The sequence below is a fragment of the Callithrix jacchus genome, chromosome 4 (assembly GCF_049354715.1).
Source record: "Callithrix jacchus isolate 240 chromosome 4, calJac240_pri, whole genome shotgun sequence".
Classification (NCBI taxonomy): Eukaryota; Metazoa; Chordata; class Mammalia; order Primates; family Cebidae; genus Callithrix; species Callithrix jacchus.
Genome location: NC_133505.1, coordinates 64,913,005 through 64,925,471, shown reverse-complemented (window position 1 = coordinate 64,925,471; position 12,467 = coordinate 64,913,005). Strand labels below are relative to the sequence as shown.

At 35.5% G+C, this 12,467-nt stretch overlaps 1 protein-coding gene across 50 annotated transcripts in view; it reads left to right on the top strand.

Annotated features, from left to right (window-relative positions):
* DST (dystonin) overlaps positions 1-12,467 on the top strand; it is a 505,428-nt gene that overhangs the window by 398,379 nt on the left and 94,582 nt on the right. For all 50 annotated transcript variants that reach the window (XM_078369452.1, XM_008994605.4, XM_035295973.3 and 47 more), the window contains 6 exons: positions 428-490; positions 1,062-1,303; positions 2,187-2,316; positions 5,147-5,346; positions 6,800-7,295; positions 8,645-10,116. In XM_078369452.1, coding sequence (XP_078225578.1) covers positions 428-490; positions 1,062-1,303; positions 2,187-2,316; positions 5,147-5,346; positions 6,800-7,295; positions 8,645-10,116 — 2,603 coding nt within the window. The remainder of the gene's footprint in view (positions 1-427; positions 491-1,061; positions 1,304-2,186; positions 2,317-5,146; positions 5,347-6,799; positions 7,296-8,644; positions 10,117-12,467) is intronic.

The following is a 12,467-nucleotide window of genomic DNA, read 5'->3' as shown; positions in this document are numbered from 1 at the left end:
GTAATCCCAGCTACTCAGGAGGCTGAGGCAGGAGAATTGCCTGAACCCAGGAGGCGGAGGTTGCGGTGAGCCGAGATCGCGCCATTGCACTCCAGCCTGGGTAACAAGAGCGAAACTCCGTTTCGCAAAAAAAACAAAGCAACTTCACAAAAATTTTTATATTTATATGATATAAACATTGAAATGGTAGTGTTGAAGACAATCATGTTACTTTAAGAATACATTTTACATAGAAGAGAGGATATTGTTTGATGTTTAAATTTTGGACCTTTATTTGATTTTGAAATGGAGTTAGTACTTTACATTTCCAAATAGCAATAACATATTTAAATGATTACTGTTTATGGGGTTTGCTTTAATGCCATCTACTATTGATGTATAGAAATACTATGAACCTCTAATTATTTTAGTGTTAATATTTTTGCAGGTGGAGCAATATTAAATGGTGAAGGAACAGCCACAAATACTGAGGAATTTTGGGCAAATAAAGGTGAATAATAATTTTAATTTGTTATCGATTAATGTAATTTGGTATGTTTTTTTTAATGAGAGAAAATCTTAGATGCAAATAGTAATTATACTGAAATTTCAAACCTGAATTACAATGGTATTTGATCTAGTAGTCACAGTCTCCATGAATATTGTATTTATATAATGTTTTATGTAGTTTTGTTTATTTGAAATTAGTAACACCAAGTTTTTAAGTTTGACCCTAGGTTTTGTTTTTTATTTTTGGTTAACGAGATATTTTATCACTTGATGTAACATTATTTAACCTAATTTGTTGAGTTTGATGCTTGAGATATTGCTAAGTAACATTTTCTGGTTTGTGTTTTTTATTACACTGGTATTATGCAATTTTCTTGAATTGTTTGTGATTAAATAGCAATGTAAGGTGATCTAGCCTTTTAGTTCTAAAAAGTTTATGACTTTATCATACTAGGCTTAATAGTGACAAAGGAGAAGTGACAAAATACTGTGTAAAACAAACTTTTTATTTCTAGACCTCTGCTCTGAATGTCCTGAAAATGTGTCAGTTTAGATGTTTTTCTTATTCCTAGGTTTAACATCCATTAAAAAGGACATGACTGATGTAAGTCATGGTTATGAAGATCTTGGCCTCTTACTCAAGGACAAAATAGCGGAACTGAACGCTAAGCTCTCCAAATTGCAAAAGGCTCAGGAAGAATCAAGTGCAATGATGCAGTGGTTACAGAAAATGAACAAAACTGCCACAAAATGGCATCAGACTCCTGCGCCTACAGATACTGAAGCTGTGAAGACTCAAGTTGAGCAGAATAAGGTACATTCTGTGGGTGCACCAATGGAAGACATGAAAGAGAATGGATTAGCATTTGGAATGGAGTTTGATAGTCAGAAGCTCTGTTCTGTTTTCTAGCTCTATAACCTTCAGCACCTAATTTGACATTTTGGTTAATGTGCCTTTCTATAGAGATTGATGATAATAGTTACTTTAACAAATTTTTTTTTGTCACAGCCACTTTATAGATTAGCAAACTGTTGGGTGTAAGCAAGTTTGCCACATTTAAATGAGTTTAAGCTTGGAGTGTTAACCAATCAACTATTGGAAAATATTTATTTAAGGGCTAAATGTATGAGGGATCTGTTCTCTGTAGTATAAAAATATGGTAGCTAATGCTTTTCTTTTCTTTAATAGATGGTATTTCTTTCTATAGCTGCCAAGGTTGGGAAAATGGCTTTATATGGTGGCAGTGATGGCAAAATTTCTACAAATTACCAACCTATGTTTGAATTCTATGTGCTGCCCCCAAAAATTGCTTCTTCACTGGTATATTATCTACTTCTGGCAGCCTTTATTAAGACTGATTTTCTTACTAATTACAGTTTAACTGATGTCATCTTGCTTTTTTCCAAAGTGGCTTGTTTGAGAATATGAAATTCTTTTTTACTAATGGGGACAAGAGTCATTATCTCCATAGTCACAGTGTTCCTCTGTGGGGATTCCTTTATCACACAGTTGAACACTAGCTAAGAAGAGAAAAGGAAAATAATTAATTACAAAATCCAGGCCCTCACCCACCACAGCATTTAACAGTAGACTTTTTTCCTCTTTTGTTCATTCTAGAGAAAAAATAATGCTCAATTGTTATTGTATTTTTGTGTTTTGCTGTTCACGTAGTTTATTATTATTTTTTCCTTTTTAGTTGTTTGAGGCAGAACTGAAGCAGAATGTAAACAAAGTACAGGAGTTGAAAGACAAATTGACAGAGCTGTTGGAGGAGAACCCGGATACTCCTGAGGCCCCCAGATGGAAACAGATGTTGACAGAAATAGGTATGTTGCATTACTTAGATGAACACCTATGAAGAAAAGTACAATCATTTTTCATTTTTATCATAATATTTATCAGAAAACAACAGGCAGAGTCACTGATTCTTGGATTTGCATTAATGTTTTAGAACCCATTTTTTGCATAAAGTGTCATTTCAAGTTATATTGTGCAGAAAATTGGCATATCTTAGGTTTTTTATGGTAAACACAGTAACTAAATTTATTTTTATGAAGAAGGTAGATACTAGTTAATGAAGTGCTGTGCATTGAGTACCTGTTTTCATTAATGTTTCTTTACTTTTTACTAGCTTTCTGGTGCTTTGTGCTTTATATATTTTTAAGCTGTATTATATTTTAAATATTCCTTTCATTCATCTGGGAAAGGTATGATCCCTTCTCCTTCATGGAGTTACTTCTGCGAGCCCTCCTGCTCCATACTTTATACTCTTCTCTTCCCAATCAACTTTTTTATCCAAAGTTATCCTCCCACCCACATCCCATCCCTGTATAAACAGGAGTATAAACTGCTCCTCATAAGTACTGCATTTTCTTTACAAGCCCTATTACCTTACCAAGTTTTATTACTACAGTGATGTAGAAAATTAGTATAAAAGGGGTAGGAAAAAAAAATAAGCATAAGAGAACAGTAATAATTTGCCCTACTTCATAGTTTGATTTGAAGAATTCAATAAGTTAATGTAAATGGCTCAAACAAATAGTACCTGACATACATTAAGTGCTATATAAGTATAGATTATGATCATAATAATTATTTTACTTTCAACTGTTTTATTATATTTATCTAAATACTGTCCTTCTTTAGCATCAGGTGTGCTATGATAAATGTAGAAATCTCTAACTACATTTTAGTTTGAAAAAGGTTACCCTAAGGGATCTTCATGTTCAAAGATACGTTTAATCCAACCATAGAGATTCCTATCAAGTTGTAATTAATTTGCCCCTAATTCAGTGGCTCTCCTCTAGGTTATTAGAATTACCTAGGGAGAGTATTAGCAAGATATTTTAGTATAGGAGTGGGAATTAGGAATATGTAGTTCAAAAAAGCTTCTTGATTTTTTGTGTTTTTCCCTCTTGATTTGTCGCTTTAATTATTTTGTTGTCAGATTGTGTTTTACCAGAAAATGTCATATAGAATGATGTTATTAGATAAGGTTTCACTGATTGTGTTCTACTATAAAGTTGTCACTTTAGTGTGTTATATTAAATGAAAACTCAAATCAACTGATCGTACCGTCAGTGAATATTTATTGAGTGACTGTGTTGAATTGCTGGAAGAAGTGCTCTGATCAGTAACTCTTAACTGCAGGGAGCTTACTGTCCTGAGGATGGAGAGAGCAGAAAAAGCTTCCTAGCAGAGGGTAAATCCAGTGGAATATAAAGGAAGGACAGGGTTGTGGTATATGGAGAAGAGGTATAGCATTGTAGGCACAGGGCGTGTGTGAGCAAAAGTCTCTTTGGACTATAAGGGTGAAATCAACAGGGCTTGATTAGAGAATTCATCTCAGAGTACAAATCCTCAAAGATTGTGGGAGGCTTCGAATGTCAGGGAAAGGTCTTCAGATTTTATCATATAGGTGATGAGGAGTTAGTTATTAAAGCATTTGAGCAGGGAAGTGACAGTTTAAAAAGTGACTTTTTTTAGGGAAATTGTTTTAGAAACAAGCGATTGCAGCTGAGAACACTAATAACAGGGATACCAGCTAGAAGACTGCTAATCTAGGTCAGTAGTTCTCCAAGTAGCAACACTTTCAACAACTTTTCCAAGTGTTACTACCTGGAGAACTACTGCTGCTACCGATCCCAGTAGTGCTCCTGGGATCAGTAGCAGCAGAATCACCTGGGAATTTTTTTTTAGAAATGCAGAATTTCAGATACTACTCCAGACATATTGAATCAAAAACTCAGGGCAGAGTCCAGAAATCTGTATTAAAGATGCCTCCAGGTGATTCTTATGTAGCTCAAGTGTGAGAACTACTGGTCTAGGTAAACCATGATGATGTTACCTCATCACCTGGATGGACTGTGTTAAATTATCACGTGACCTCTGAAAATATGTACATTTATTAGATATCAATTTAAAAATTAAAAATACTTTAAAATAACACATGATGAAGGCCAAAATGGAGTTATGGCATTGAGACTGTAAAGGAAGGCTTTAAGGTTTTATGATCAAGGATATAAGAGAGTTAGGAAGCTCATAAAAGAATTTTCTGAATTATTGCATCTTTATGACATGGGAGAGAAGATAAACTTTGAAAGAAATCTAAAAGTCATAAAACTCCACCAGTTTTGAGAGGAATATAATGAATTTTATTTTTTTAATGTTGAATTTAATTGTTGAGGCTTCCTACTGGAACTTTCCAGCAAGCTGGTTGTTAATGTGTAATTTGAATGGGAAAGAATAATTGGGGATATACAAATTTGGGAGCAATTTGCCTAGAATGGATAAGTGAAGAGTTGATATTAAAAGGATTATTGTTCATTGTCCTAGTAGGTCAGTTATAGTTTAATAAACTATAACTATAGAAGGAATGAGAGATCTCAGAATCCTGTCTGCTTTAATGAATATTCCATATTCTACAATATTTTCTAAAATCAGATTCAAAGTTTATTTTCCCTATACTTCAGTTGGCATACAACCATCAGCTTATAAAATCTTAGGTTAGACCTTTAATTAGCTATGTAACAAGAGTCATAAAAATGGAATTATAGCCATTAGATATCATTTTTGAATCATGTCATACAGTCCTCATAGATATAGTCATGTTAAATGCAAAAAAATCAAACACCAGTTTTATTTTTTTTCTTTTAGATTCTAAGTGGCAAGAACTCAATCAACTAACAATTGATAGACAACAAAAACTGGAAGAATCCTCCAACAATCTAACCCAATTCCAGACCGTAGAGGCTCAATTGAAACAGTGGCTTGTGGAAAAAGAACTTATGGTCAGTGTTCTTGGGCCCTTGTCAATTGACCCAAATATGCTAAACACACAAAGGCAGCAGGTGCAGGTGAGTATTACCTAATAACCTATCTCTTGTGCACAGCAATTTGACTTACTGAGACCAATGTTTTCATTATAAATATATTAGCGTTGGTCGTTATGTATTTTATGTAACTGCTTTGAACTATATATGTAATGTTTCAGATGCCCATGAGACACTGTCCTGATATTAGTGGGAATCCCCCAGAGAACTAAAGCTATGAGGCATTCCAGAGGCCTCCTCGAAGCCCATGAATGGGCCAAGTTTCCTGATAATTGAGTCATATTGTGGGTGGTACAGATCCTGGTAAAAGGGCCTTCTTTGAAGTATTAATGCAATTAAGTAATATCTTTATAAGAAACTAGTATATAGTTTTTACTGTTAGAAATTACTCTTTTGAGGTTTTATTTATTTTGATTGTGCTGGTAGATAATGAAACTTGTAAAACTCATGCAGTTGAGTCCTGATGGAGGGAGAGAGAACAAGAAGAGGACATAGAATAAGGGAAGCAGAGAGGGAACCCTGAAACCCAGGGTGTTTGTTAGAATAGTTACAAAGCAAATAAATCCAGATGGGGAAAAAAAAATCCAAAAATTGAGTTTCATTTTTTAATGTTAATGTTTTTATAGTCAGGTATAATAGCAGAAGCTCTGTGGTGGTTTCAGTTAGTTTTTTTTTTAATGTATGAGTACTGCGTTTAGAGCAGTGAGGCTGTTTTATAAGCTGTAAATTCAAATAAGTTTTTGTAAAAGTCAGTTGTTTGAGTTCATATCTGTTCATAATCCAAAGACAATAAAAATAAAAGATGAAAGTTGATATCTGGGGAGAAATAATTGTCACTAGTCTTGGTAGTCTTCCAGAGATAGCTAGATAAATAAAATACAGAGAAAATATGATACTAAAAGAATGAAATTTTTGGATCATTCATTTTATGAGTCAGGTTGAGCCTATACATTCTGACCGGCATGATTTGTTGGCTAAAACCTGTATAATATGGACTGTAAAATAAATCTTATATTACAAAAACTTTTGCAAATCAATGCATCATGAGTTAATATATTCTAACACCTTTATCGCTATGCATTTTCTTTCATGTAAAATTTTATAGGGTATTCCAAAAATCCTACAATGACAGAAAGATGAGTGGGTAAAAACAAATTTGGTGTAAGTGCTGTGTGAACTTGTTCAACAGCAGTGTTTCTCTTTTTATATGAAAATTTACACATGAATTTTTGTTCGTTTTGTCCAGATTTTCCCTTTAGGAGGATAGGATTAGTTTAGACAGGATATCTCTGCAAAGCACCATAGCTCTTTGGATTGAAGATAATTGCACTGGCCTGTAAGCAAAAAGTAGGAAAGTGATAACTACAAAACAAAAACTAGAGAAATAATTAACATTTCTGTCTGTTTGGACACTAAATCTATGTTTTCTACAATCAATTATGTAATACTTTGTGTTTATTTACCCTTGGTACCTTAGATTCTGCTGCAAGAATTTGCCACTCGGAAACCTCAATATGAACAGCTCACAGCAGCTGGTCAGGGCATTCTGAGCAGACCTGGAGAAGACCCTTCTTTACATGGAATTGTAAAAGAGCAACTGGCAGCTGTGACCCAAAAATGGGATAGCCTAACAGGGCAATTGAGTGACAGATGTGACTGGATTGACCAAGCCATTGTTAAAAGCACACAGTATCAAAGCCTGCTGAGAAGCCTTTCTGATAAACTGAATGACTTGGATAATAAACTCAGCAGCAGTCTGGCTGTGAGCACGCACCCTGATGCTATGAACCAACAGTTGGAATCAGCCCAAAAAATGAAGCAGGAAATACAGCAGGAAAGGAAGCAGATAAAAGTGGCCCAGACACTCTGTGAGGATTTGTCAGCACTGGTTAAAGAAGAGTACTTGAAAGCAGAACTTAGTAGGCAACTAGAAAGCATCTTAAAATCATTTAAAGATATTGAACAGAAAGCAGGTTTGTTTACTTTTAATACATGTATTTCCTGGACAGAAATAGATGTCATATATTGCCTATTTCCAAGATATTGCCAATAATCTAGGACCCCAAAGAGACTCTGCCCCACTGTGAACATCAGTGAAGAGGAGGATGAACACAGGAGTGCAGAGAACAGTTTTGTGTTCATAGGCACATGCAGTGTTATGGTCATTCTGCACACGTAATCTGTTGGCAAAATTGACCTCCTCAAGGCCTTTTAAAATCTCAAGTATCCCAACTGGTTTTTAAAAGATGTAAATGCTTTTTGCTGTGTGTCAGTCTCATTTTGCCAGTAAAAACATGACTAGTTAGTAAAAGGCTTTGCATCATCTTCTCATCTGCTGTTACTTTGTCTATCCTGTCATAAAAAGCTTTTCTAAAGAAATGTGTGAAAGAGACGCATTTGTCACTGTTTTCCTCTCTCACCGTGGCTGTAATTCTGTGGCAGATGTGTTGATATTTGTCAGAGGTAGCAGTGAGTTATCAGAATTCAGAAAGCCCTGTGAAAAAAGGTACATTTTGTTGTTAAATTTGTTCTGTTTGAAAAGTTTCTAGTTTCTTGCACCTAGTAAATACTCAGGTTATGTGTTTCAATTGATTGAATTTACTGATCACAGCAACTGTTTCAGACTTACTCCTTTATTTAACACGATATTAGCAATAGTAAATATCAGCTATTATCATTATTTTTAATGGTATGAACACTTTTGTGTTATAGGTATTAAACTATGAACTCCACATGTACTATAATTTAATCTGTGCAACACCGACTATTAATATTGTCAATTTACAGTTGTAGAAATTAGGCTTAGAGATTTGCCTGGGGTCTTCCAGCTCTGAAGAGGTTAAACCAAGATAGAAATTCTTGTGGTTTTCATGTGCTACATTATGTTGCCTCCACAATATGGAAAAGACATAGATATGAAAAAGTCATATTGATAAGAGATGGATTGTTTATCACCGTAACTGAGAACTTTGCTGTTGTCACTTCTCCGTACTGGAATGGAGATGACACTAGCATAGCAGGCAATGTGTGGCATGACCCCTCCCTGAACCTTGATGCATTTTTACTTATTCTTTGTTTTCCCCTCTCACCTATCTCCTACATCTTTTCTTGATTGCTTATTTTCTTGTTGTGCCTACCTCTTGCTTCTTTTCCCCTTTGTCAGTAACTTAGGTTCACTCATAGTTCTTATAGTCACTGCTAAAAGCCCTTGCTTGCTTTTCAATGATACTATTTATTCATTCAGACATTTTTCTTTTGGCTTTTCATAGACTAAATTAACATTTTGATATAAAATAAACGTATCTTGTGATTTTATTTCCAGAGAATCATGTCCAGCACCTTCAGTCAGCCTGTGCAAGCTCTCATCAATTTCAGCAAATGTCTAGAGATTTTCAAGCTTGGCTGGATACAAAGAAAGAAGAGGAAAACAAGTCTCATCCAATATCTGCCAAAGTAGATGTCTTGGAATCATTAATTAAAGATCATAAAGACTTCAGTAAAACTTTGACTGCCCAGTCTCACATTTATGAAAAAACCATTGCAGACGGTGAAAATCTGTTACTAAAAACACAAGGGTCTGAGAAGGCAGCCTTACAGTCACAGCTTAATATGATTAAAACCAATTGGGATACGTTTAATAAGCAGGTGAAAGAAAGAGAAAACAGGTTAAAAGATTCATTGGAAAAAGCCCTTAAGTATAAAGAGCAAGTGGAGACTCTCCGGCCATGGATAGACAAATGCCAAAACAACCTGGAGGAAATAAAATTTTGCTTGGATCCTGCTGAAGGAGAGAATTCTATTGCCAAGTTAAAGTCTCTGCAGAAGGAAATGGACCAACACTTTGGTATGGTAGAATTACTGAACAACACAGCCAATAGCTTGCTCAGTGTCTGTGAGGTGGATAAAGAAGTTGTTACAGATGAGAATAAGTCACTGATCCAGAAGGTAGACATGGTCACTGAGCAACTTCACAGTAAGAAATTGTCCCTGGAGAACATGGCTCAGAAGTTTAAAGAATTTCAAGAAGTTTCCAAAGAATCTAAGAGACAGCTTCAGTGTGCTAAGGAGCAGCTAGATGTCCATGATTCCCTGGGACCCCAGGCTTACAGTAACAAATACCTGACCATGTTGCAAACTCAGCAGAAATCACTTCAGGCCTTGAAGCATCAGGTAGATTTGGCTAAAAGACTTGCACAGGACCTTGTGGTAGAGGCCTCAGACTCAAAGGGGACCTCTGATATTTTATTACAAGTGGAAACCATAGCTCAAGAGCACAGTGAACTAAGTCAGCAGGTTGATGAAAAGTGTTCATTCTTAGAAACCAAACTTCAGGGTATTGGGCATTTCCAGAATACCATTCGAGAAATGTTTTCTCAGTTTGCAGAGTTTGATGATGAACTGGATAGCATGGCCCCAGTGGGGAGAGATGCAGAAACATTGCAAAAGCAAAAGGAAACTATAAAAGCCTTTCTAAAGAAACTAGAAGCCCTCATAGCAAGCAACGACAATGCCAATAAAACCTGCAAGATGATGTTGGCCACGGAAGAAACCTCTCCTGACCTTGTTGGAATCAAAAGGGACTTGGAGGCGTTAAGCAAACAATGCAACAAGTTACTGGACCGAGCCCAAGCCAGAGAAGAGCAGGTTGAAGGGACAATTACGCGTCTTGAAGAATTTTACAGCAAATTGAAAGAGTTTTCTGCTCTGCTCCAGAAAGCTGAAGAACATGAAGAGTCACAGGGTCCTGTTGGTATGGAAACAGAGACAATTAATCAGCAGCTTGACGTGTTCAAGGTAGGGAATTCTTCATTTTTACCAAGTGTTTCTATTGTCATTGAAGTTTCTAATTGGTATAGAAAGGAGATTGCCTATTTCATAGAACCTTGTAATAATGATTGTCATATAATATTTGAGCCAGAATGAGCATATATGGGGGTAACACACAGGCATGTGGGGCAGTTACAAGCTTACTGGAGATTTGGGCCTTTGTAGTATGAGGCCTGAGATAAAATAAGGGAGTCAAAGAGTGCTTGACAGCGTTCCAGGCAAGCCAGAAACAGACATCACAGGGTCCATTTCCGATACCATTCACAGCTGCCATCCATGGTGACCGCAGCCCTGGTTTGAACTCTACTGCAGATGTTTATCTCCCAGCATTTCCTTCAGTGGTGAATTTTCATCTTTTCTCCCCTTTCTTTTTATATTGTCTTCCCATCCTTCTTGATTTAATTTCTTCCACAGACTTTTTTCTTCTAAAAACTCCTATTTTTAAAGGCAGTATGGAGTTCCATGTTATAATCTGTGTTTCATTAAACAAAGAGCATGGGTTCGTGCCCCAGAGGATTAGAAGTTAATTATTTTTTTATTGGATGATATAAGCTCCTCAGTGCCAAGAAATAACTGCCACTCAACAGTGCTCAGTGACACTTAATGAATGAAATATTTGATAAAAATAGTGAGCCAGTTTCTGTGTCATTGGATTTGGCCTTATTTATTATAGTAAGAACAGAAGTCACATCATTATAGGGGACAAAGACAGGTTGATCTCTGGAAACAAAGGGTCCTAAATAACAAGCAATTTTCTATATGGGGCTGATATAAACCTTTAGGGTTTCCACAGCTCCTGTTATATTTATGAGGTGTGTTTTCCTGGCAAAGATATATTGCACCATTAGTGCATAAAGAATAAACTAAGAGCAAATAAAAACAATTTATAAAACCATAAATTATTTTCTTTGAGAAATGAATATGAATCAAATGGACTTCCAAATTCTATGCAGTTATATTTGATATACTCTTTCATTTGCTTATCTTTAATAACATTATTTAGGTGACTGAATGTTGAAAAATACCTTCTTTTTCTTTGTATTGTCTGTTACGGTTATTTGCGGTTTATTAAATGCCTTTGAAGCCCAGTTCCGTCAAGGCTCACAAATCTGTGTTTCCGTATTTATTTCCTGATTCTTGAAGGTGAAGGAAACGTCCTTCTGTTGACTTAACCTCCTTTATTGCTCTGTCAAATTTTTGTATTTCTGATTGGCAAAATAAAGATTTCATATGAGAGAATCCTGTATTAGAAAAACATGGTTCTGTGGCAATTGCTGCATCAAAGACTGGGAGAGATCTTGGGAGCAACTCTTCCTTTATTAGGAAAGTTTGGAATTTTCTATAGAACCCTGTCAGCATCTTAAAGATTAAATGACAGTAATCAAGCAGTGTTTATACAAAGGAAATTTAACCACATTAAGTGTTTTTGTGAGACGTAATGATTTCTCTCGGTTTCCTGTGCATTTGTGTGGAAAAAAGACCTTCATTTATCTTTGCTGCTTCTATGTAAAACAGTGGACAAAAGTAATAATACTGGTGCTGCCACTTGTGGGTGCCTTCCCCTTGGTGTTCCCAAGTACAGTGAAAAACCTGGCTCTTCAGGGTAAGAATTGAAAGGAAGAAAAAGCAAGAGATAGAAGGAACTTTCTCACCATTGTACTGAAAGTGTTTTGCAAACTGAAAAGCCCAAATAAGTAACATTACCATTAATTGCTGCAGAGATTGTCTTATTTGATTGTGAAGAAATATAGAGTGATAATTTCTCCTCAAATAAACCATTTAGCATGCTGTGTTTGTTTGCTTTCAGATTATTTGGAAAGAGTTGATTGATTTTATTGAAATTTAGCAGTAAAGAATATCATGGCCTATGTTCAGTGTCTTGAAACCCAGTGACTTTTAAAAAAAGTTTTAAACAGACAATCTGCATTTAGTATATTCCAGTGCCATAGGTAAAAAAGGACAAGAATATGATTATGGTAGCTCACATAACCACTAATTCCATTTATCTGTGTATGTGCCTGTGTATTCTTTAAAAATAGTAATTACTGCAGTTAACATTTATTGTAGGCTTACTATGTGTCAAGCACTATTTTAATTTATCTTTAATCCTGTAAAGAGTCATGAGAAGTAGATGGTACTATTATTCCCCATCTTATTATGAAGAACTAAGGCTTAAGGAGGTTAAGTGATTTGTCCAAGGTCACACAGGTAGTGTCAGAACCTGATTGTTTTGATGAAAATGACTTAATACTTTGTGTAAACTTTGTCACCCATGTTTCACATCTGGTATTTTCTCTGGGGAATTTTCTAATCATCTT